The sequence below is a fragment of the Oncorhynchus tshawytscha genome, linkage group LG24, assembly GCF_018296145.1.
Source record: "Oncorhynchus tshawytscha isolate Ot180627B linkage group LG24, Otsh_v2.0, whole genome shotgun sequence".
NCBI lineage: Eukaryota > Metazoa > Chordata > Actinopteri > Salmoniformes > Salmonidae > Oncorhynchus > Oncorhynchus tshawytscha.
In genome coordinates, this window is record NC_056452.1 from 11,318,217 (window position 1) to 11,345,602 (window position 27,386).

At 41.2% G+C, this 27,386-nt stretch overlaps 1 protein-coding gene across 2 annotated transcripts in view; it reads left to right on the forward strand.

Moving 5' to 3' along the window:
* Window positions 1-2,562: 2,562 nt before the first annotated feature.
* The window catches only part of mybpc2b (myosin binding protein Cb), a 62,437-nt gene continuing 37,613 nt past the window's right edge, over window positions 2,563-27,386 (forward strand). For both annotated transcript variants that reach the window (XM_042305315.1, XM_042305316.1), the window contains exons 1-4: window positions 2,563-2,705; window positions 25,221-25,238; window positions 25,636-25,653; window positions 26,388-26,411. In XM_042305315.1, the coding sequence (XP_042161249.1) occupies window positions 2,681-2,705; window positions 25,221-25,238; window positions 25,636-25,653; window positions 26,388-26,411 (85 nt within the window). In that variant the 5' untranslated portion in view covers window positions 2,563-2,680. The remainder of the gene's footprint in view (window positions 2,706-25,220; window positions 25,239-25,635; window positions 25,654-26,387; window positions 26,412-27,386) is intronic.

A 27,386-nucleotide genomic window follows, 5' to 3' on the forward strand; every position in this document is an offset into this window, starting at 1 on the left:
GTATCATGATGTAAAGTTCAAATTCTGACAAGATGTTGGTCTAATTCTGTCCTCTCCTATTTTTAAAATGACGAATGTGGGACAACTATTTTAAAATACTATAAATTAGTTACATAAAATCATCAAACACTTTAGGAAAATATTGTCCTGTACATCTCTTCAGACACATACCAATCTAGTCAGTTTATCCAGATTTTAGAGCTAGTATTCAAAGAAAAATAAAGCAGAAACCCAGCCACCTGTTTTGGTAAACACTCTCGAATTGATTAACAGAGCTATGATATGTTGTTTGGAGGCTATACAGCATTTGCAATCAATGAAGTAAACAAAACAAGCTTATATTTGGGGTTCTGATGGGTTACGACAGTTGTTCTAAGCTCATGCATAAGTTATATTCTTCAAGAATCAATGGCTAAGTGTCATTCTTTTAAAAGTCCTGAAATGGATTTGGCAATCCCCTTTAATTAAGGGCCAAACCCAAATGTAAAATCTCTGCACATACCTCACATTTTAGTGCAAATCTCAGATTAAAACCAATGCATTTAGGCAACGTGTTAACGCATGTGTATTACATTCGGATCTGGTCATAAGTGTGCAATGTCAGTTTGTGGACCTTCGGGGTGTTAGTTGATAGTGACCCCACCACCTCTCTGCCTATTGAACAAAGGGTATCAACTCTCTCTCTCTCTCTCTCTCTCTCTCTCTCTCTCATTCTCTCTCTCTCTCTCATTCTCTCTATCCCTTCCTCTCAGTGCATTTCAGCCCTGTCTGCAACTATATCCCTCGGTGGGCACACCGGCCGGTCGTGCTCGTCGCTTTCACAGATTTGCACGAGAGCTGAGCAGCAGGGGACTTGTCTCCACGGTGACACTAGCTGTCAAGCCAGTCGCATTCTGCTAGCCGAGGAGTCACAGCTGAGGAGTCACAGCTGAGGAGGCGGTGACGAGCAGTAATGAAGACATTCCTTCAGACCCGCTTTTAAACCACTAGATGTCAGTGAATAGGAGACAGGGGAAAGTGTCAGATAGTGTGCCGTTCTAGAGTTACACTATCCAGTATGGTCAGGCTCTGTTGACCCTTATAGCATATATAGCTTCTGAGAGCCTTATTGGTACATTTAGAAAGGCCTGGGGAGGGGGATTAAGTTATGAGTAGGAAATACTGGATTGGCTAAATTGTCCATGTCGATGGGCCAACAAAAGTGGGGGAAAGAGAAAGTCATTAAGAATTCTATATTGTTCAAGCTTTATGGTCTTACAAACAACATTTTTATTTTTAATCAGGGGGAGGAGTGGTGAGGGGGTCATCCGGCCAGTTGTTAGGGTATGCTTATTCACCGGCTATTAATAGCACTGATATGAAACATAGGAACTAAATTAATGAATATAGTACGTACATGTATGTGTCATGGTTGGGGTCAGTTCGAATTGAAGGCCGTCAATTCAGGAAGTAAACTGAAATTCCAAGTGTAGCATTTGAAAAAGGGCATACAGTATATTGCCAATGACTGCTTAATAAACTGAAAAGTAGAAGCTATTTATTTCATCACTTTTTCCATTAACACCCAATTGTTTTAAACCTTTAACCCCAACCCTGATATATAAATGTAGGTCAAGAAAAAGTATCCTATTACATTAACATAAATATGGTACATTAAAATACTATACTTACTTTTTTTAACTAGGCAAGGCAGTTAAGTGCAAATTCTTATTTGAAATGACGGCCTAGGAACAGTGGGTTAACTGCCTTGTTCAGGGGCAGAACGACAGATTTGGGGATTGTCAGCTTGGGGATTCGATCTTGGAACCTTCTGGTTACTAGTCCAACGCGCTAACCACTAGGATACCTGCCTCCCCACTATATTTTATATAATGTGACATAATATAATGACAAAATAAATCTAACTAGAAATGGAAGAAGGAAAGAAAACAAAGAGCATAACCCAGAGGTGCTTTTTTTAGCCTCTGGGTCAGGCCCTTTGCATGTGATTTAAGGCTTGCACACATAGCCCTGAATGTGGATCTAACGTTAGTTTTAGGGACCACCCGCAGTAGACCTCAGACTGCCAACATTTTCCACTTGATTCTACATGTTAAATTGGTGCACATTCGGGTTAGCAGATTACGTTCAGAGGTGCTAAGCACTCTCGCCCAGCAAACGCTATTGGTGCGTCTGAGCCCTTAATGGTAGTGTGAGAGGTGATGATTGGGGCAGCGGTTACATACACGAGGTGCAAGACAAAGTGCTAGAAAAGTAGCAGATGTTGCTACGCTCACAGCATAGTTTCCCTCTAACATGACAAGTATTCCACAAGTTTAATACGTCGACCGATCCCATGGTAAAATAAACCCCTTTCACCACTCCACCTTCTCACCCTCTCTTGTCTCCCCCACCTTATCACTCTTGCCTCTCACGTCGTTTCCTTGGAATCCTCATTGGTTTCAAGTGACAGCCTCTCCCTTTCTCTCTCTCTCCCCCTCTCCCTCTCTCCCTACCTTCCTCCCTGGTGGGTGGGTGACTTAAGTGCCAGGAGAGCTTTGAATAAAATAAAAAAAGAGAGAGAGAGAGGGAGAGAGAGAGAGAGAGAGAGAGAGGCAGAGAAATAAAAGGAATAAGCACAGCAAGCCCTCAGACTTCCAGCCCGAGACGAGAAGGCACTGGGATAGCCACTGGGACAGTCATGCCTGAAGCCGCCGATGATGCAGGTATGCACCTGATGGATCATTCATTTGAGTCAGTATGTGGAAAGTGTTTCTGTTAGAGGATGCATATCTCAGATGTGAGGGTGTAAAAACGCTAAATTGTCAAATGTGAAAGTTTTTTTTACATAGTTGTTAGATATTTAGATAATTGTTCATTTCTTCTGCAAAAGTGGCGTACTGTAGACATATTGTTGCAGTGTTGAACATGCATTCAGATATGTATTTCCGTCAATGTCCATAGAGTTACTTTACTGTTAGTGAAGACTACTTCATAGCGAACTCTGTCCAAATATGGAGAAAGGAGTGGGATGTGTCTCCAAATTCCTCACAGAAATGCTTTATTTGACTGTCATAATTGTTGTCTTCTCATGAATTTAGCAAATTGAGTTGTCAATTTACTAAACAGTTTCTAAAGTGATTGTTTTGAGCAAATGCATAGCTAATATGACTGCGTACGGCACTGAATATGAATGAAAATACATTCAATGCCAGAGCAATTTCCAAACAGTGCACACTGATGTCATTTATAATACTGTTAGTAAGCTACAGTACATTTCTTAAACCAGACTGCATGGAATTTGGTTCCAGATAGCAACAACCTGATGTGAAAATGTACTGCATATCTTAGGTTGGAGAGGACCAGAAAATTGGTAGAGGTAGAGCTTAGCACATACTGTATGTCATGTCAGAAGATGGGAGAGAGGAACAGATGGCAGGTGCAAGGGAAGTGGTTTGAGGGACTAGTTTGTCTGAGAGAAATTACTATACACACAGGGGGTCTAACCTCACTGCCCTCTCAGTTTCGTCACTGCAGCACAGCTTGAACTTGATCCAGATAATTACTATTGGTGTGTGACACTATAGGGTGACCAAATGCATGTGTTCAGAATCAGATGAGCTAATCAGGTGATGCAGTCATAAGCGATGTGTAGCTTACATATGCCCTAGGAAACTGATGATGTGTACAAGTTTAAAAGTGCAGGCTCTTGCACATGGGAAATAAATGATCATACGTGATGGCTTTACTATGGAAAACTCAGCAGCCGTTAAGTTTTAACAAATAAATTGTACAGTATCAGGGGGAAGTTTTGTAAAAAAATGTTTTTTAAATAATTATGAATAGTACAGTTCTGTGTAAGGCGCATTCTGTGATTTCATACAGATATGCCCCCTCAAAAGGTAAAAAAACAACAAAAACATGCAAAATGTTGACTATAAGCTCTGATAAATTGATACCATGACAAACCCGGAAATTGTATTTGTATGAGACTTAGAAATGTAACAAATTGAGCTGACATCACAACCAATGGATTGCAACACTACCTACTCTATAATTTACTATCTGATATGTGGCCATAACACTTATGTCAATTCAGGCTACTAGTTACGTGTCCAGAAGTATGTTTATTTTAATCGGTCCTCAGTTTTTTCCAAATATTACAGCTCATACAAAAGCATATACCTCACCGATATTCACACATTTTCTGCACCTGTCCTGAAAAACACAAAAACATTTTCTTTCAAGGTTTACTTTTATTTGTTTTTGTTCCACGTTTGCTAGCTGGTTTCGCTCCAGACCTTTGATTTATACACAAATGCATGCGAGGGAAGGCACACTTTGGGAATAATGCCTGTCTTGGAAGATTTAATTTCCTGGTTACTTGGCAGGACTGTCGGAAAGTTGGGAAATATACTGTTGTTTATGATAATGTCATTTAGCTGATGACAACATAACGAAAATAAGCTTGGTAGCATCATGGCGTTTGAATCCCAACTTTTCCTTCCTATCAAAGTCAGACTGACACTTAGTAACGCAATAACGTTTGGGTATGTCATGACTTCAATCGTGTCATAAAACTTCAAGCACTATATTTAGTGATGTGTGTCTATGGCAGATTTCAATATATGGTTGGCTTCCTCTCCTCTGAGGAGCGATCTGTCCTCCGATTTAACATCCACATTGACCAAGTGTAACCGTAAAGCACAACGCTGACGGTAACCTGAGAGAGGGACTAGAAAACCCGAATGTGAGAGGGAGATGAGTTTTAAAGACACCACGTTGATTTCAAGACAGGGCGATTGGCCTTGTCTTTCTGTCGTCGCTGCTCGACCACTTTTTTCCTCTGACAGAAAATCTCTATATTTCTTTGACACGTAAGTGCTGTCTGTTTTTACACGGTGTGAGTCTTCAATGACAGTCTATGAAGTCTTGAAATGTAATACACATTAAGCACTACTAAGTTTTGAAGCTCCCACAGCTCCTTACCTTTGTGAAGGCCTATTACCACATTTCCAAGATTTCCAGACTCCTGTCCTACCGTCTGCCACCTTTGAAACGGTGACCACTGTAACACCCATAAACTTTCACCTCCTTCCATCTACTCTCGTTCTCCCAGAGCCATCCTTTTTCACCCTGAATTTACCGGTGGTTGGGCCTTAAGATAGATATGATATCCCCTTGCCACGTCTGAACCCCCGCCACCATCTTAGACCTTTCTTGGCTCCGTCCTCACTCAACCGCTAACCTTTGACTGCACAGCTCAAATAACCACCACCCTCCCTGATTGACGGGTTCCTGTACATTAGGCTTACCAGAAGAAAAAAAACTCTAAATATAATATCATTTGGAAGGACAGATACAAACAGTTTATTTCAGTATGAAAATACTCTGAAAATGTGAAAATACATTACAGTTTAATAACAAACTTCTGCCATAAAGAGTTTTTAAAAAAACAGGAAATACCAATTTGTACCAAGTATTTATGCAGTTTAAATCATTCATAAACAATTGACATAAATCGGGGCAGCTTTTCTGCCTGTCACTTTAGCTACTCAGGATACAGAATAATCTACTCTGTGTATATTTTACCCATTTGTCCTTCAAACTACTTATTAATGCCTTGGGGGGGGTCTTGCATTTCTGTGTCGTTCCATTATTAGGTAACCACAAGACCATTTCTTTCTTTTTATCACTGATCTCTCTCTTCCCCCTTCTCCCAGTTAAAAATATCCCGACTTCACCTCTAACCTTTTTCCTCATCTACATTACTCTACCCACATTAATATGATATCACGCCGGCATATAAGGTTTTATCGTATCCAACTTGCAATATAATTTGCTATAAATCATGATCTAATCCTCCTTCTGTCTCTGCAGATGTAGGATCTGGTAGTGTATTTGAGGTTTAAAAAGGCTTCTGAAGTTAGTAATATCCACTTAGAAATGTCAGAAATGTCCCTCGTGAAAATGTATCAACCCCGACAAAACTGTCCATTAATTACAATCAATATAATAATACATTTTTTCCTGTTGCTGCAGGATTATTTCCCTGCTGTAGCAAACTGGTACTTTTTCAAAAAATATATAGTCCAACCCTTCCTATTTGAACTAGTTTCTCATCCCACTCTTTCCCGACTCCTCTCTCAAAAACTTGACAGGTCTGCTTTCAACGTAAGCGGAGAGATATAGGGAGAGAGCAAAGGGTTGCAGGTAGCCTAGTGGTTAAGAGCATAGGGCCAGTAACCGAAAGGTTGCTGGGTTGAATCCCTGAGCCAACTATGTGACAAATCTGTTGACATGCCCTTCTGCAAGGCACTTAACCCTCTGGATAATAGCTCCTGCTAAAATGTCAAATTAAATGTAGAGATGACAGTTTGTTGGCGACAATTCATTTCATCTTTGCAAAACATTATGGCAGCAAAATGAACTCTTCATCATCCTCTCTCATGTTTCCTGTACATCTTTATTTTGTTTTCCTCAACATGGCTTGTGCAATGCACTTCCTGAAACCATAAAAAGGAAAAGTTTGGCACTCTAAAAACATCGTTATTCCACCTCTTGCCACTATTACATTTTTGGGCCATATTGCATTGCATTGAATTGATTGCTTTTGAAGAAATTCTCTCGATATGATGTCACTCTTTCAAGACATACAGTGCCTTTAAAAAGTGTTGACACCGCTTGACTTTTTGTTGTGTTACAGCCAGGATTTAAAATTGATTCAAATGTTGATTTTGTTTCGCTGGCCTACACACAATATCCCATAATGTCAGAATTATTAAAAAAGGAAATGCTCAAATGTCTTGGGAAATGGCAAACCTAAATAAGTTCAGGAAAAAAATTAACTTAATAAGTTGCTTGGACTCACTCTGTGTGCAATACGTGTTTAACATGATTTTGAATGACTACCTCATCTCTGTGCCCTGCAAATACAATTATATGTAAGGTCCCTCAGTCGAGCAGTGAATTTCAAACACAGATTCAACCACAAAGACCAGGGAGGTTTTCCAATGCCTCGCAAAGAAGGGCACCTATTGGTAGATGGGTAAAAATGTGAAAAAAGCAGACATTGAATATCTCTTTGAGCATGGTGACGTTATTAATGACACTTTGGCTGGAGTATCAACGCACACAGTCACTACAAATATGCAGTCATCATTCCTAATTCAGTTGCTGAAAAGAAAGGAAACTGCTCAATTACAGAGTTTAACGGCTGTGATAGGAGAAAAATTAAGACGAATCAACAACATTGTAGTTATTCCACAATACTAACCTAATGGACAGAGTGAAAAGAAGGAATCCTCTACAGACTAACAAATATTCCAAAACATACATCCTGTTTGAAACAAGACACTAAAGTAATACTGCAAAAAACATTCTGTCCTGAATACAAAGTCTTTTGTTTGGGGCAAATCCAATAGAACACATTACTGAGTACCACTCTCCATATTTTCAAGCATAGTGGTGGCTACATCGTGTTATGGGTATGCTTGTAATCGTTAAGGATTGGGAAGTTTTTCAGCATAAAAAATAAAGAGAATGGAGTTAAGCAGAGGCAAAATCCTAGAGGGAACCCTGGTTCAGACTGCTTTGCACCAGACACTGGGAGATGAATTCACCTTTCAAGGACAATAACCTTAAACACATGGGCAAAGCTACACTGGAATTGCTAACCAAGAAGACAGTGAATGTTCCTGAGTGGCTGAGTTACAATTTTGACATAAATATACTTGAAAAACTATGGCAAGACCTGAAAATGGTTGTCTAGCAATGATCAACAACCAATTTGACAGAGCTTGATGAATTTTGACAAGGAATAAAGGGGAAATGTTGCACAATCCAGTTGTGGAAAGCAATTAAATAGTCTTACCCAGAAAGACACACTCTTGTCATCGGTGCCAAGGTTGCTTCTACAAAGTATTGACTCAGGGGTGTGAATACTTATGTAAATTAGATATTTCTTTAAAAAAAAATGTCTATACATTTTCTAAAAATTCTAAAAATCTGTTTTCACTTTCTCATTATGGGGTATTGTGTGTCGACGGCTGAGGGGAAAAAAATATTGAATCAATTTTGAATTCAGGCTGTAACACAACAAAATGTGGAATAAGTCAAGGGACTCCCCATTCTAGGTTTACACTTTACCTCCTTATCTGTCTTGTTTCTGCCAAGGCTCTCTCCATGGCAACTCACAGTGAGCTCCAAAGGCATTGGGACAGTGGCACATTTTGTTGTCGTTAGGGCAACAGACCAGGAGAGATGTCTGCCTCCCCCATGTAGGATTCATAAATCCTATCACCAGGACTGTCGTTTGAAATCCCATTGATTTACCACAAGGCTTAATCGTCCTCCAGATGCGGCCATAAAAGACGCCATCGAAGTGTCTGTGTATGGCCATGTTCCACCAGATCACAAGCTCTTAGCTAAAGATAGCAAGACGGTAACTAAATCTACCGTATCTGTTTCTATGTACATATTTAAAATAATTGTATGATATGGGCTGACTATTACATCAGTCCCAGCCTAAAGTTCCTATTGGCTCAAGGCCAAGGTGGGCAAGGTCAAGGGGGGCTGATTAGTGGGTGGAAGGTCCCTTGAGAGGTCAGAGGCGTGACCTGTAAACAGACACTTCACACCTCCAAGGCAGAGAGAGCCCTTTCTCACGCAGCAGACTGGCCATAAATGTAATCAACTCGAGCTGAGGGGGAGAGGGGTTTTAACAGCTGCCCCTCCAAATTAAAAGAACTTGGACTCAAAGGACCATTCAGTCACTGTCCCAATAGTTTTGGAGAATTGCATTGGATTGATTGCTTTTGAAGGCAGTGTTCCCAATATGATGTCACTCTTTCGTATGTCTTGAAAGAGTGACATCATATTGGGAACACTGCCTTCAAAAGCAATCAATTCAATGCAATTCTCCAAAACTATTGGGACAGTGACTGAATGGTCCTTTGAGTCCAAGTTCAAAAAGTATTGACCCCGCTTGACTTTTTGTTGTGTTGCAGCCTGGATTTAAAATGTAGATTTTGTTTCGCCTGGCCTACACACAGTGTGTCAATGACCTCCCTATCATCACGACACAGCGTTTCTCGAATGAAAAGTAAAGAAATGAGTTGTATGAATAAATCCTATTATCAGGATGGTCATTTAAAATCACATTGATTTACCACAAGGCTCAAACATTCCTCCAGATGCGTCCATAAAAGAAGCCTTATAAGTGTCTGTGTATGGCCACGTTGCACCAGTGCTACAGTAGATCACATGCTCTGAGCTAAAGATAGCAAGACTGTAACTAAATAGACCGTATCTGTTTGTATGTAGGCCGTCATTGTAAACAAGAATTTGTTCTTAACTGACTTGCCTAGTTAAATAAAAGGTACAAATAAATAAAAGGACATATTTTAAATCATTTTATGGTATGGGCTGGCTGACCCCTATTAAATCAGACCAGTGGTGTGGCTACGATCCGATTGATGTTCCTTAGACTAGGTACCTTGTAGTCCTCAGGCTCGGTCTTGATCATGTGGCCGTCTTGCTTTGGCTTGTGTACTCCTGGTCTGCAAGGTGCAAGGTCTTTAGCCAGCTGCATTCCAGTGCTCCTAGGGTTACGGAGCACTGCCTCCTGCGATTTTGGCTGTGATGAGACGGGTGGGACCAGTTGGCCACCTCGAGGAGCAGTTGCCCATTGCCGCTTAGCCGTCCCATTCGAGCTGTGCTCTTGGGGGCTGTGACAAGGGGACTGGTCATGGTCTCCTTGACTTTAGATCTTGTGAAGGACGTGGAGGTGGCGTCCCTCACGGATGTTGCAGAGTTTCTTGAGGCTGCACTTCTCTGCTGAGTGCTATCGGTCACATCTGGTGCAGTGCTCCTCCTCGTCTAGGAGTACGTAGAGTAGGGCTGGAGCTAGTCCTTAAACTTATGTCGAAGTGGCGAGGCTGGCTTTCCCCAGGGTGGACTCTGGTCGGTTCCGTGGAGAGCGTTAGTGCCCCATCTCTTCTGTGGGCAAACGTTCACGCCTCTCTCTGGTTCGCTTGTGCCCTGCCCTCACACTCTGCCTCGATCTGGAGCCAATTCGCTAGGTCTGTGAGATCCGGACACTCACCATCGAGCTGGCAAGGATGGAGAATCTGCGGAGACCCTTTGGATCATCCAGGCGGACGTCAGCAGCATTCATCGTGTGGGCAATCTGCCCAAGTGCCAGGTTGTGTGGGTGGCCCCACTGCTGCCCATGGGTATGCATCGCTGCTGTGTAGGGAGCTGGATTCTTTTTGATATTTTATGTTTGTTTGTTGGACATATAAAGAAATACAAAATTACAAATGTAACAGGTACATCCTTTTATCCCCCTGTACCTATTGAAACACCTCCCTTCCCTTAACATCAAAAGCAGCGTATATATACATAATTAAATACATGTTAACAAAAAAATATATATATATACATTTATATGCACATATGTACACATACAGTTGAAGTCGGAAGTTTATATACACCTTGGCCAAATACATTTAAACTCAGTTTTTCACAGTTCCTGACATTTAATCTGAGTAAAAATGATTTATTTCAGCTTGTATTTCTTTCCTCACATTCACAGTGGGTCAGAAGTTGAGAAACACTCAATTATTATTTGGTAACATTTCCTTTAAATTGTTTAATTTGGGTCAAACATTTTGTGTAGCCTTCCACAAGCTTCCCACAATAAGTTGGGTGAATTTTGGCCCATTCCTCCTGACAGAGCTGGTGTAACTGAATCAGGTTGCTAGGCCTCCTTGCTCGCACACGCTTTTTCAGTTCCAGCTTTGTGATGGCCACTCCAATACCTTGACTTTGTTGTCCTTAAGCCATTTTGCCACAACTTTGGAAGTATGCTTGGGTTCATTAGGATTGAGGTCAGGACTTTGTGATGGCCACTCCAATACCTTGACTTTGTTGTCGTTTGGAAGTATGCTTGGGGTCATTGTCCATTTGGAAGACCCATTTGTGACCAAGCTTTAACTTCCTGACTGATGTCTTGAGATGTTGCTTCAATATATCCACATAATTTTCCCTACCTCATGATGACATCTATTTTGTGAAGTGCACCAGTCCCTCCTGCAGCAAAGCACCCACACAACATGATGCTGCCACCCCCGTGCTTCACGGTTGGGATGGTGTTCTTCAGCTTGCAAGCCTCCCCAATTTTCCTCCAAACATAATGATGGTCATTATGGCCAAACAGGTATATTTTTGTTTCATCAGACCAGAGGACATTTCTCAAAAAGTATGATCTTTGTCCCCATGTGCAGTTGCAAACCGTAGTCTGGCTTTTTTTATGGCGGTTTTGGAGCAGTGGCCTCTTCCTTGCTGAGCGGCCTTTCAGGTTATGTCGATATAGGACTCGTTTTACTGTGGATATACTTTTGTACCTGTTTCCTCCAGCATCTTCACAAGGTCCTTTGCTGTTGTTCTGGGATTATTTGCACTTTTTGCACCAAAGTACTTTCATCTCTAGGAGAGAACGCATCTCCTTCCTGAGAGGTATGACGGCTGCGTGGTCCCATGGTGTTTATACTTACGTACTATTGTTTGTACAGATGAATGTGGTACCTTCAGGCGTTTGGAAATTGCTCCCAAGGATGAACCAGACTTGTGGAGGTCTACAATTGTTTTTCTGAGGTCTTGGCTGATTTCTTTTGATTTTCCCATGATATCAGCAAAGAGGCATGAGTTTGAAGATAGGCCTTGAAATACATCCACAGGTACACCTCCAATTGACTCAAATGATGTCAATTAGCCTACCAGAAGCTTCTAAAGCCATGACATCATTTTCTGAATTTTCCAAGCTGTTTAAAGGCACAGTCATCTTAGTGTATGTAAACTTCTGACCCACCGGAATTGTGATACAGTGAGTTATAAGTTTAAAAAATCTGTCTGTAAACAATTGTTGGAAAAATTACTTGTGTAATGCACAAAGTAGATGTCCTTACCGACTTGCCAAAACTATAGTTTGTTAACAAGAAATTTGTGGAGTGGTTGAAAAACGAGTTTCAATGACTCCAACCGAAGTGTATGTCAACTTCCGACTTCAACTGTACATACATATACACAAAAATAAAATTAAAATATCACAACACACTGTCCCTTCCCTCCCACACCCTCTTTTTGTGGCCAAAATTCTTACCCCTGATCAATAGAAGGCAACTGTTCAAAAAAGGAAATTTAAAGTCATCAGTACAACCTCTCAAAGTATTTAAAAATGGTGTATTAAAAAAAGTATATAAAAGACCAGGCTTTTTCAACCAGGCTGATACAGTGGGAGGTTTGGAGGATTTGCAATTAAGCAAGATCTTCCGGTGGGCTATGAGGGAAGCAAACACTACAGCATTTGCTTTACTTTTAGTGAGACTAGGCAACAATGACAGAACTCCAATAGCTATCAAAGGACAAGGCTGCAGGTCGATATCCAGAATTTTAGAGAGAGTATTAAAAAAGGATGGCCAATACTCAGAAAGCTTAGAACATGAATAAAACATCATGGGTGTGGTGTGCCGAAGTGATTGAACATCTATCACGTGTAATTTGTGTCAGGGAGACATTTTGTATGTTATTCTTTGGCGTAGTGAATTCTGTGCAAGACCTTGAACTGAATTCAACTCAATTGAGCACATCGGGATGTGGAGTTAACCCTACGAAGGGCCTACTCCCATTAGTTCAAGTTCACTACCCGTTTGTCTTGATTTTGTTTATTGGAGAGGGTTCAGGGGAAAGCATAATGTCATATAATCTAGAAATCTCTACTAGCAACGTCTTGGGAGGTAGTTGAGGAAAGGTGGGAAAATGAAAGCGAACAAAGTTGCGGGCTTGAAAATAACGAGATCATTAAAACTGGCAAACTTCCCATCTGGTCGAGTTTGGAGGGTAAAAATAGGTGGTCGTTTCAGATAGGGCTTAGATAGGTCTACAATGTTGACCAAATGGTCACCAGATCTTCAAAGTAGAGTGCACAATGGGGTTTACAGTATACTTTGAAGGACACAAGGAGCACAAGTAAGAGCAGAAAGGGAGGATGATTAGCAGGAGTGTGCATCTAATGAGCACCAGTTGGTACCTGGAGCATTACACCAGACCATAATCTTTTGAATATTGGCTTCCCGATAATAAAAAAGTACATTTAGAAGTGCCAATCCTCCATCCTGTCTCCTTCTTTTAAATATTGCTCTACGTATCCTAGGTGATTTGCCTTCCCAGATAAAATGACTGATGAGCCTATCCAACTTGGTAAACAATGATTTCGGCAGAAAGATCGGAAGACAATGAAAAACATATAGAAACACAAACTTTTCTGAATGTTCCATTTGTAACCTGAGAATGATCCAAATGTGTTTAAAATATGCCGTATGCTATCGACAGAGTTCACAGGGTTAGTGATGTGTAATAGTGGATCGTCTGCATGTAGTGACACCTTGTGTTCTTCACCAGCTCAGTGGATTCTCGTGAATGATGATCATTTTAAGGCCAAGTAAAGCGGTTCTATCATATCTGCAAAAAAGGAGTGGGGACATAGGGCGACGGGTCCCGCCGGAGAGGGGAAAGTATTTTTGAATGTTGAAAGTTGGTGTGCACTCTAGCCGTAGGAACAGAATAGAGGAGACATATCCATGAGATGAAAATGGACCCAAAACAAAACCTTCACCAAATCTTCAATAATCCAACTCCTCCCGGTCGAAAGCCTTCTCCGCATCAAGAGAAACAACAATTCTGGGGTCTGGAGAGACAGGCGCGAGTGTAATGCCCAAAAAGATGGCGTACATTGGAAAACAGTTGTCGCCCTTTGATGATCATCAGACATGACACCCTGAAGGCAGGGTTCCAACAGGCATGCTAGAACCTTAGCTAATAGTTTAACATTGGCGTTCAAAGTGAAATGGGCTGATATCCACTACATTCCGCCAGATCTTGATCTTTCTTGGGTATAAGTGATATGTAGGCTTGAGTTAGCGTCGGGCGGAGAGAGCCATGTGATAACGAGTCGGTGAACATATCTGATAGTAAGGGGGAGAGTTGATCTGATAATTTTTTTTTGATAAACATGAATGGGGAATCCGTCAGGGCCTTGCCACTTTGCATTTAACTTTAGACCCTTGGTTATCTCATCTAGGTGCAGAGGGTTGTCCAGAACTTTACTCATGTCCATATCAATAGATGGAATATCCAAGTTGTTTAAAAAGGTGTCCATTTCCGTATGCGTATGAGTACCATGTCACCAGTCTGACTGGAAATCCCATAACGTCAAATGAAGAAAAAGGAAAAGAGAGATTGAGAGAGAGGAGCAGCATGAAAAAATAAAATCTGAATAATACATTTAAAAAACTTTAGAGAAACAGAGCACAAGAATCTTTGGATAATGCCAACATAATGTTCAATGGCCATAATGTGAAGCTCACTAGGTGCTGCCACATGGCTGAGATAATGAGAAACATTCTAAATGAACCAGTAGGCTATGAAAAGGGTCATCCCCTGTCTTGGTACATTTTTACAAACGTCCTTAGGTGGACACAATTAAATAACAGTATACAAATGGACAACTAGCATTTTGGATATATACAATTAAGCACACGAACCATGGGTCTAAACTCTTCAGGTAGTGCAACGATTTAACAAGAGTGAAATTAGAAGAGAAGAGTGATAGTTTTAGACTCCAATGTCGTAGTGGTGTCCGAGATCAAGTGAATGTGACTGAGGACCACCAGTGAGCAACATCACCAATTAAGGCCAACCTAAACCACTGTAGTTCAAAATAACATTTAAAAATACAATTTCAAGAAACGTTATACATCAAGGAGAGCCCCAATGAAAAATGCATATATATATATATATATATATATATATATATATATATATATATATATATATATATATATATATATATATATATATATATATATACACAAATATCGGTAGACAGGATCGGTGTCTAACTTGCGAGTAACAGTATCCAAAATAGCCTACAGGTTGCCAAACTACCATGTGGGCTATAGATTGCCATAAGTGGAACAGCGAAATCAAAGCCTTAGTCAAAATAAAAAAAAGCAAAATGCTGCGCTTTAAACAGCGATTGTCTTTGATTAAGAAACTAAATGAGATCAAATGGAAGTTTAAAGTACAATGATACAGCATACTATGTCACTGTCAACAACAAATGAGTTATGTGCCGCCACAAACATACCTACTCTAGCCGGCAAATGTTAGCATAGGGTTATTTCACGAGAAACGGGTCGATAGATAGCCATAGATGTATGTAGCTGTGTGTCCGCACGGTCACTGGGACTAGCTTTACTCACAAACTACAGGCAGGTGAGCAATCGATTGTATTTGAAATATCGCGAAAGGCCTGTTGGGTCTGCATGTTTTTATTTCACTGACACATTTGCCATGTGTTCCCGATTGTAGGCTATGCCTCGTTATTGGGCTACAATCCACAGCGAGGCTATTTTTTTTTAAAGCTATTGATCCTATGCTGCTAAATTATAGGCCTTTTCATGGTGTAGTAGGCTATTCTGAATGATTTAATTTATTTCTGAACAGACAGCAGTAAGTCTATAACTTTGGCAAATGTATTCCAATTCATCAGGGGTGCCGCAGTTCCTTCAGAACCCTTTGCACGGCTATGGTTCTCTAAGGAAATAAATGATGGTCAACGCTGGAGAGATGAGAGCTGCAGGCTCATGTCTACCAGAGCAGACAGTGAGAAATAACATAGAAAGTGAATCTCATTCTAGTAATGTGAGAGATACTGGCGCAATTCTCACAAAGCCATGGCCACGCGTTGGTCTCAAACATAGGTTACAATGTTGCGCAAATCAGAAACCCGGGCCAGGGCTGAAAATCTACTTTTCCACATTATGTTTTTTTGTTGGGGGCAGGATAATTAACAAAGAGGCAACTCAAATTAAAAAGATTTTTCTTGTCACGAGAGGTACCGGATCCAACAAAACAGTCCAAAACGGAGGAGTGCCAGAACCTGTTCTGCTCAAATGAAACACGAACTCTGTTCCTTGCCTCAGGCTGCACAGGCTGTTCTTTCACCAAGCGATCATATTTTCACCCATCAGACTATTCTCCATTTAATCTCGTCTTTACGAATATATTAAATTCGTTTTGATTTAGAATAGCCCGCTATCAAATAGGCAAGAACAGGGGCAAGACTAAAAATACATGTCCTCCATATACACTGGAATGGTGAATGGAAGCCACTTTTCCGCAGGAACATTTTTCACTCATGTTGGGTAGGCTACTCCGGTTCTGGTAATTTCGCTGCGTCACAGGTGATATACCACTCAAACTCTGAATGCCATGGGCTGTCCAACTGTGTTCCTGCTGCTACCAAGTGCTTAATTTGGGAAACCAAGTGAAATCTGTATGGGAACATCAATAGAAACATATTTAATGAATCTGTTGACATCTCTCTGAAAGGGCAACCAGTGAAGAACAAACACCATTGTAAATACAACCCATATTTACTTTTGTACATAATTATAACACTGGACATAGCTATAATATTACATTTTAAATGTGCCTATTCCTTTGAAACTTGTGAGTTTGATGTTTACTGTAAAAATGTTATTGTTTATTTCACTTTTGTTTATTATCTATTTCGCTTGCATTGGCAATGTTACCATATGTTCCCCAAGTCAATAAAGCCCATTTGAATTGATTTGAATTGAGTTGAAAGCAATGAAGGAGAGAGGGGAGTAGAAGGAAACTCATGGTGGAGAGATATTCTTTAATTAAAGGTAATGTGTCAGTCTATTAATGATGACATTTCAAAAAAATACCCTATTACTAGGCTATTCGAAATCTAAAACAAATTCACTATCAATGTAGGCTAAATCTGCCAATTTTTGATTTAGGCTAGACCATTTATGTACCAAAGATATCTTGAATCAGTATTTTTTTCTGCTATGTGTAATATGTGGCTGCCTATGTATTGTATAATGGCACAATCATTATTTTAATTCTGGGTTTTTGTCAGGAGAGCTGCAGAAGGACGAGTAGGCTACAATTCCCCATCGTTCATCAGGGCAATTTTGACGGCCGTTCCTTCGTTAGATTTGAGCTCATCTTGCTCTGGCTAGCATTAGTTGTTGATCTTGTTGTTGTTGAGGTGCATAACTGAGGGAGAGAGAGATGACCTTTTCATTGTTGTTTGATCAATGGGACTGTAAAGTTCCCAAATCTAAAAGGACTCCTGTGGTATTGACATATTTGCAGAAATCCATTCGGGTGAATTTTGTGGCTTTTGGCGAATGCGTTCTAAGGATGGAAAGTAGTGCTGTTGCAACTGCCTGTAAACACACAGTCCAGTTCAAAGTGAATGATGGCAGGCCTGAGTGGCAAATGGCTTGTTTTTTATAAAGGCCTACTGTAGCTCTGATTGGCTATGGCGCACCGGTCTGCGTAGACTCCGGTACTGGACCAGACCGATGTTTTTATTAGGTTATATTTACTGCAGTGTCTATTAAATTGTCCAAACGCACGGCCCCTTTCCCACTCTGTGGCTGCTGTAGAATTGTAGAATTGTCACAAATGCCTTAGAATATATAATTCCCAAACATTCTAAGAATTTATGAAAACGTGAAAAAGACCATAGTTAAGCTCCCGCTTGTCAGAAACTGTTTTTAAAAGTATCGTATTCTTCCTGGGGGTGTATATGAACAGATTTGAATAACGTTTCATGCTGCTAAAATGCTGTCAGTTCCACTTTAAATATTGATGTCACAAATGTGTTATTTGTACAGTTCTCTATTACAAATGTTGTTATTTGTTTCATTTGACTGTGTAAAACCCAGCAGCACTAGTTGTTTCTCTGAGAGTGAGGTGTCTACAGTATATAGCATTTTGCAAAAAAAAAACATGATTATTTGTCTCTCTAAAATGAAACCATCAAGTGATAGATTTCAAACAAATACAGTACATGTCTGTCATTGAACAACCCCGTGCCACGTTTAGAAAGTGAAAAACGCACCCATCTCTGATGCATTTTAGCATTTCAATGTTTAACTTCATCAAAAGTATGACCCGTACAATATATATAGGGCATATTGGATGCCCACGTCCGTATGTGATCCACCAGGTATCAAAGCAGGGAGCGTGACTCTATGGACTGCATTGGTCCATTGAGCTGAGGCCTAGGCATTAGCTTTGGTAGCCAACACAAATCTTTAAGTCTATAGCGAAGTTATACATCATGCAAGCATGTTTCACCAAACCACCTCCTCCTCACGTACATCTTCACGAAGCTATTGGAGGAGACTGACCAATCAGTGGCTAATCACTTTGGAGCCAGAAGTGTCAAAAAGGGTGCTACTCTATAGCTGAAGTTCATATGGACAACCTAAGACAGGTTGCTAATCAGTGACTTAATGCTCACTGGGTCAACAGTCCTGTCACAGTTCACTCCGGTAGTGAATTTGAGACGTTAGTAGGGCTGTGGGGGTCATGACATTTTGTCAGCCAGTAACTGTCATGCATTGCTGCTCTGCTTGTGTGGCAAGCAGGTTAGGACATATCTAATCAATGGAAGATGTCATTAAAATGACAGAATTAAAAGTGAAATGAGAGGGAAAGGCTACAATGACCAAAAGCCAACAGGTAGGCTGCTATTTATAATCCAAATGGAGTTGTTGTTATTTGTTATTTCTCTCAGTTTGATGCAGTCAAGACAGGTACTATAATCGGATTGGATGATAAATAACAAGCCAGAAGCTTTTTATTTTATTTGTACCTCCCCTTTATTAACCAGGTAAGCTAGTTGAGAACACGTTCTCATTTACAACTGCGACCTGGCCAAGATAAAGCAAAGCAGTGCGACACAAACAACAACACAGAGTTACACATGGAATAAACAAGAGTACAGTCAATAACACAATAGAAAAATAAGAAAGTCTATATACAGTGTGTGCAAATGGCGTGAAGAGGTAAGGCAATAAATAGGCCATAGTAGCGAAGTAGTTACAATTTAGCAAATTATCACTGAAGTGATGAGATGAGCAGATGATGATGTGCAAGTAGAAATACTAGTGTGCAAAAGAGCAGAAAAGTAAATAAAAGCAATATGGGGATGAGGTACTGTAGGTAGATTGGGTGGGCTATTTACAGATGGGCTATGTACAGCTGCAGCGATTGGTTAGCTGCTCAGATAGCTGATATTTGAAGTTAGTGAGGGAAATATAAGTCTCCAGCTTCAGCGATTTTTGCAATTCGTTCCAGTCATTGGCAGCAGAGAACTGAAAGGAAAGGCGGCCAAATGATGTGTTGGCTTTGGGGATGGCCAATGAAATATACCTGCTAGAGCGCGTGCTACGGGTGGGTGTTGTTATTGTGACCAGTAAACAGAGATAAGGCAGAGTTTTACCTAGCATCGACTTATAGATGACCTGGAGCCAGTGGGTCTGGCGACGAATATGTAGCTAGGGCCAGCCAACTAGAGCATACAAGTCGCAGTGGTGGGTGGTATAAGGGGTTTTGGTAACAAAACAGATGGCACTGTGGTAGACTGCATCCAGTTTGCTGAGTAGAGTATTGGAAGCTATTTTGTAAATGACATCGCCGAAGTCGAGGATCGGTAGGATAGTCAGTTTTACGAGGGTATGTTTGGCGCCGTGAGTGAAGGAGGCTTTGTTGCGAAACAGGAAGCCAATTCTAGATTTCATTTTGGATTGGAGATGTTTAATATGAGTCTGGAAGGAGAGTTTACAGTCTAGCCAGACACCTAAGTATTTGTAGTTGTCCACATATTCTAAGCTAGAACCGTCCAGAGTAGTGATGCTAGTCAGGCATGCATGGGGGGGGGGAGCGAACGGTTGAAAAGTGTGCATTTGGTTTTTACTAGCGTTTAAAAGCAGTTGGAGACCACGGAAGGAGTGTTGTATGGCATTGAAGCTCGTTTGGAGGTTAGGTAACACAGTGTCCAAGGAAGGGCCAGATGTATACAGAATGGTGTCATCTGTGTCGAGGTGGATCAGGGAATAACCCGCAGCAAGAGCGACATTGTTGATGTATACAGAGAAAAGAGTCCGTCCGAGAATTGATCCCTGCGGTACCCCCATAGACTGCCAGAGGTCCGGACAACAGGCCCTCCGATTTGACACACTGAACTCTGTCTGAGAAGTAGGAAATTACTTTTAAAGTGAGGAAATTACTTTAAAGTGAGGAAATTACTTTTAAAGAACGACCAGGCATGAGGTCAATATCCTTCCAGGATACCCAGGCCAGGTCGATTAGAAAGGCCTGCTCACAGAAGTGTTTTCGGGAGCGTTTGACAGTGATGAGGGTTGGTCGTTTGACCGCAGACCCATAGTGGATGCAGGCAATGAGGCTGAGTGTGATCGCTGAGATCCTGATTGAAAACAGCAGAGGTGAATGTGGAGGACAAGTTGGTCAGGATAATATCTATGAGGGTGCCCATGTTTACGGATTTAGGGTTGTACCTGGTGGGTTCCTTGATAATTTGTGTGAGATTGAAGGCATCTAGCTTAGATTGTAGGACTGCCGGGGTGTTAAGCATATCCCAGTTTAGGTCACCTAACAGAACGAATTCTGAAGATAGATTTGGGGCAATCAATTCACATATGGTGTCCAGGGCACAGCTGGGACCTGAGGGGTTCTATAACAGGCGGCAACAGTGAGAGACTTATTTCTGGAGAGATTCATTTTTAAAATTAGACGCTCGAACTGTTTGGACATAGACCTGGAAAGTATGACAGAACTTTGTAGGCTATCTCTGGAGTAGATTGCAACTCCTCCCCCTTTGGCAGTTCTATCTTGACAGAAAATGTTGTAGTTGGGTATGGAATTCTCAGAATTTTTGGTGACCTTCCTAAGCCATGATTCAGACACGGCAAGGACATCAGGGTTGGCGTAGTGTGCTAAAGCAGTGAGTAAAACAAACTTGGGGAGGAGGCTTCTGATGTTAACATGCATGAAACCAAGGATTTTTCAACAAATGAGAGTGCCTGGGGACACGCAGGGCCTGGGTTAACCTCCACATCACCCGAGGAACAGAGGAGGAGTAGGATGAGGGTACGGCTAAAGGATATCAAAACTGGTCATCTAGTGCGTTGGGGACAGAGAATAAAAGGAGCAGATTTCTGGGCGTGGTAGAATAGGTTTAGGGCATAATGTACAGACAGGGGTATGGTGGGGTGCGGGTACAAGGGAGGTAAGCCCAGGCACTGAGTGATGATAAGAGAGGTTGCATCTCCGGACCCGCTAGTTATGCTGGGTGAAGTCACCGCAATCAGCTAAGACATTAACACAAGGTAAAATGGCGATGAATGGGCAGAGAGGGTCGGTTAGCTACACACAGGGCCTGAGTTCGATAAACAAAAAATAAACAAAATAGAGTACCGTGATTAATGAACAGTCCAGCAGGCATCAGCTATGTAGCCAAGTAATCATAGGGTCCAGTGAACAGCAATAGATGGAGCAGGGAAGCCGCGGGGTAGTTGCGCTAGCACGAGGGAGACACGGCGATTAAAGTTAGCAGGCCGGGGTTAGTAGTAGCTTCTGCTCCGACGTCCGGCAAAGGCCGGTTGAGGGCACAGAGGATAGCTTACCAGTCATGGTGGTATTGCGGGGAGCCGTGTCGACAAAGGATCTGGGCCAGATGGCGAAAGAGGTATTGTAGTTGTAGTAATTTTGTTTTCTAGCCGGGAGATGCACCTGGCTCACGGCTAACTGGTGCTAGCTTCCGGGCATGGCCGTTATCCACTATAGCCACTCGGTAGCAGCGATGATCCGATGTAAAGGACCGGAGCTTACGGCAAGGATCCGGTGGAGTAGAGGATTCAATCCGTGTCGGGGTAGGGTCCAGGAGGTGATCACTGAGTAGGCCGGGAGGTGGGTCTGGCTCAGGGCTAGCTTCGGGGCTGGGTCACTAGCTAGCTGTGATGATCAGGAGTAAAGGTCCAGGGCTTTTGGCAGGAATCCGGCGTTGTAGTGGAGAAAACAGTCCGATGCTGGCAGGCTGGCAAGTATTATCCAGGCAAAAACAAAAACGGCTGGTGTCTGTGCAAAGGGTAAATGCCGCTATTAGTGGCTGACAATGACTAAATAGCTAGTAGCTAATTAGCTGGTTAGCGTCTGATGGCTAGCTTCTGATGGAGGTTCTGGCTATAAGGTATTAAAAAAAAGCGGATCCGTATCACATTGGGTGAGGCGGGTTACCGGAAGCTATATTTAATTTAGAGCCTCCCAACATCTTTAAGGTTACAATCAACACTACGTTGTTCTACGTGCGTGGGTGGAGTGGGATTTTTGGAGTAGTGGACATATTTTGGTAACATGATATCCTCACCGGTCCCACTCCCATTCACAAGGGGAAAATAGCAAAAAAAAGTTTTTTTTTGGTCTGTTCATTTTGCCTTCCCTTGTTATTAGTAGCTAACTTTAGTTGGCAGCCTGGCTGGCTTGTTTTAGCCTGGATATAAACATAGCAAGCTAGCTAGCTTTTTAAGTTAACCACATCACCATGTGAAAGAATCAGATTTATAATGAAGAAAACATGCCCTGCAAATATTGAGTGTAAAAACCATTATGCCAGTTTGATATGCTGCTTGTGTATTCATTCCCATATCTGCTACAAATAGAACGTCATCCTGTTTTGGTCACGCAGAAAACGCACATGGCTAGCTAGTTGGGTACAGCAGGTTCTACCATTTTTGATAGCCTGTAATCAGTAGTTATTACTTCTAAGTAAAATACATTTTTGGGTCGATTCTTGTTGTTTGGTTTACTGTTTAAATTGTTGTTGAGATTATATTTGGTAATCAATGCAAAATAGTCTACTTTGATGAATAGCCATATAAATCCTATAGGAACCAAGCGACAACACTGCTCCCACGACTGTGGAGGGATACGGCTTGTCTCAATTTTCAGGTAGTAAAAACGCACCTTGAATGCCAGAGTTTATTACAAGGAGCTACCCCTTTTGTGACATAAAACAACATTCCAACACTCCGAATCTTACGTCTCCATAGAGTTTGTAGTAAGCATCACTCACTCATTCAAACACACCGCACGGCCCTTCTCTCTCCCTTTCTCTATAGCTCTGGTTAATAAAGCAGCAAAACAATGAGCTTTTCTGCTGCTTCCCTCACGCAAATCGGACCAAATTAATTAATGCATTTTGGGTCCAGGGCTTTCCCATGTCCATTTTGGAACGGGACCTCTGACTACCATCACTATCAACTCCTCATCATTCAAAATATTCAAATTCATAGTGTTTAGAGAGTGATTAGAGGGACATAAAGCACTGAGTACCTGGCCATAGGAAAGGGCCGTTAGCAAGTCAGGTAGGCTACCAACCAATAGCATTCATTTGCGCAGCTTTGGATGGGATTACCGTGACCTACAATCACATGACATTTGACTGCGGCCATGACTCCTGACTGCTGGTGTGGCAGTAATACGGTCATCACGATAGCCCTACACCCGTAACCCAGGGATCACCAGAGGCCGTCATATGTTGAACCAAGTCATGCCCTCAGTGACTCCAACCTATCAGAGGAGTTTCGTTTTTTTTTTTCTTCATTGGGGAAAGTAGGTGTTATGAAGTCTCAGTATCTCTTTTACATCGGGAATACCACATACTAAATCCTAATCTCAAGAATGGATACAATGTGAGTTGGTGTTAGTGCCCCAGCTGTGCCATGGCACTAGGACTGTAGTAGCCTCCATTTCCCTAATGCACTGGACTCTTCTGGCATACTGAAGAGTGTTTTACAGATTTACACCTACTCCTCTAACAGGGTATCAGGGGCATTCACACCACGATGGTAGCCAGATAATACCATGCTGTCTGTATTATCCAATTACTTTGTGTTGCAGGATGTATTTTTACATTGATTTTTGAAGCAGATGTAAAAAAAACTTTTTTTAAAAACGAAAATGTGAGCAATGTACCTAAAGGTGTTATGTGATAACCATTCATTCTATCTGATACTTACCTAAACACACGGAAGACAACACAATACCTGGTATCAAACAGTGCATTATGAAACCGAAAGAAACAAAAGTTGGTAACAAAAGTTACAATTCATGTAAAAAAAAAAAACAAAGACACCAGGTAAAAAGCGAACTGTGAAACAAAGTGCCATCTGAGAAGAAGAACGTACGGATGGTCAACGTATATGTTTTAGATCGATCAAAGGTCTTCCTGGATTGAAAACCGAAAATGTCTTTGAAAAATGTACTTTAGCAGGAGCTTTTGGGTAGAAAGAGACAGCCTGGCTGAGGACTCTAGCAGAGGTCAGCTCCGACTGTTTAAGACAATGATGGGCCACTCAGGGAGAACTGACATGACTTCAGCAAGGACATAATACACCGTCCCGTTTCCAGCCCCACGGTAATGTAGTCGGGCCTGAGAAATCGTTGGGAGCCAGCTATATGATATGCCTGATGCGTCTATTTCAGATTAGAGGGTTCTTTTACCAGCTTTCTGCCTCAGCCAATCCAAAGTCAATCCCCTGTCCAATACCCCTGATAGGCAAAAAGGCTGGCTGGACAAAAACCCGGATGGACCAGAAAGAGGAGTCATACCGGCAGGGCAGATAGCAATGCCCCGTTCCAGAAATATCTACTGTCGGTGATCCAATGACCCTGAGTTCACAGTGAAATTTGGGGTCAGGTATCAAATTTAAGGGTAATGCAGGCCGTGTTTCACAGTCTCCTACAAATTCTACTGGTGATGATTTTAAAGTGGATATAAAAGTCTGGTGTCTTCCACTCTAGAGTTACACTCCAAAGAAGTGACCCACACAGTAACATGAAACACTACATTTAACATAGCTGGTCTAATGTCATTGCATGGACCATCTGTTGCAAACAAACAGCAAAAGCTGCGAGGGAAAGGCCAATATTGAATAAAGCTTAGTCTTATCACCTTACGTCCTAAATTAGACATCTTAAAATACTTAAGTATTGTCAGAAAACGTTATGTGCCTTTGAGCGTAAGAAACAAAGCTTTTTTTTGAAATGCCATTTTTCTCAATTTAAGTGGTAAGCATTGCGTTAATTGCAATGGTTTCATGATTGTAATCGTGCATACGTTATTGTAACACTGCCAATTTATGTTTTCCATTTCAGATCAGGTCATGCAAATACTTATTTAGGAATCAACTGAGGATCAACAATGATTTCCCTACAGTCTTATCAACTCTTCTGATGTGCGCGTACTGTGTGTTTCTGTTTTTTTTTAGTGAAGCCGGAGGGCGAGGGTGAGTAACCTTTTGGTGGCGACCTTTGAGTGCCTTACAGTGGCATAGTTAGACATGATAATGACTCACATTTTTCCATGTCTTGTCTTGTCAACTGGTCATGTCAGAGGGTAAGTTACAGGAGGGTAGGTTACAGGAACTACTGTAAAACAAAGCCATGTCTGCATCTGTTATTATTGTGCATATGAAGGGGCTGAATGGCAAAGTGGACTGATGTAACGAAACCATCTGTACCATGATAATGTAATATCATTTTACCCATTGTCTTACTTTCATGCAATTGCAACACCCATATAAAGATATGAGCATATTGTCATGGTTTTGACCAGTACTGATGACTGGTTATATATTGTCCACTTCTTCTTATCTAACCATTTTTTTTTGTTTGCCTTCTCAGGAGAAGCACCAGCAGAAGGTAAGGTGATGATTTCTAGTACAGACCCCAGTTCAGTGTCAATAAAGCCACCTTTCTATGGTCTTCACACAGTTGTTTAGAATGCAACACTTTTGAACAGTTTAGCGTAACAATGAAAATGTGATTCTAAAACGATCGGTTGTCACTAATCCCAATGCCGCTGATAGAACATGTAGTCACAATTCATTCAGCTGGCATACATAATCAAACCAAAATATCCCCCAAATCGACTCAAATATGTAGACTCGGTCCCTGAATTTACAAATGAAAGTGCAAAAATGACGTCTCTGTTTTAGTCTAGCAAAAATGTATTTTATCCTGGTGGAACCAGCCAGATCGCTACATTCCTCTGATTAGTCGAAGGTGATCCAATCGCTGACAAGTTAGTTTTGAATAGTTCCCATTATTAGGCATAAGCTCAAACAGTTTCAATGTGGAGGAATGCCAGACTGGTCCGCGCAGTGAAAAAGAATGCTGAACGCCGCGATCAGGCTGGTTCCACCCGGCTAAATGTCTTTGTCCTCCAAATAAAGTGAATATTCAATTCACTTCAGTCCCAGAATCCAGCAATGCATTTTTTTTTTTAAGTGGCTAAAATCGAAATAATCCAGGCGCAAGACATGTATAAAGGAAATACGATAAGAAATCAACTTCCCAGTTCAGTTGTTAGTCTGTGTAACACGTCTAATATCCATAATGTGGTATTTCTGTAAATAATGATCATTTTTCCTCAGCTGAAGAAAAACCAGCAGAAGATGGTAAGGGACACTTAAGTTTTATTGTATTGAGTGTTCAGTGTTGATAGGTTTGGTTGTACGTGCAGTATTTCCTCCAAGAAACAAACTTCAGACACAGAGTGACCGGTCAACTGAATGAGCAAAATCAAAGAGAAACATTTATTAACGCATAAAATAGAATTACTGTGGGCTACTGTACGGACAAACATCAATGATGTTATTACTTGCTAAAACACATCAGACATTAACAGAATTTGGCTAAATGATTATAAAAGACTTACTTTGCTGCAGTGTACTTTATGCAGTGTACTGTACTGTACTGTACTGTACTGTACTGTAAAATATGCTATCATATGCACTTTAATGTCTGATGTAGTCCTGTTTGATTATGTATCATCTGCACTCTTGTGGTCTTCCTCAGTTTATTTGTTTTTGTTCTATCTGTATCATTATGTGATTTGTCTTTTTCGTCTTGTTTTTGAATTTTTCTACTTGTTTGATCTTAATGCATTTTAACTGAACTAACCTGTACAGAAGTAGGCAAGGTGTCCCAAAGTACATGAATTCATTTGATTAGTAAAGAAGATGTGGAAATGCATGTACTCCGTCAGCCGTGTGTTGGTTTGTTTATGGTTGCATTACAATCTGATTTGAAAGCTGTGTCTATGTACACATGTGTTTGTGTGCGCATACTATCCGCGAGTGGCATGTGTGCTAGGTGGGTTTGACTGCTGTATTTCTTAGGTATACAAAGTATGTTGAAAGCAGGTGCTTCCACACAGAGTGAGTTAATTAAGTCAAACACCAGATCTCAGCCCAATTGAACACGCCAGGCAGTTACCTGTACATCTGCATGCATGTCTGTATGTATGTATGTACAGTCTTGTCTGAAATTCACTCCATTGAAAAAGATGAGCAACTGTATAAAATAAATAAATAAAATATATTGCATGCTCAAACAAATGGGGAAATAATATTTTATACAATTTCTCAAAG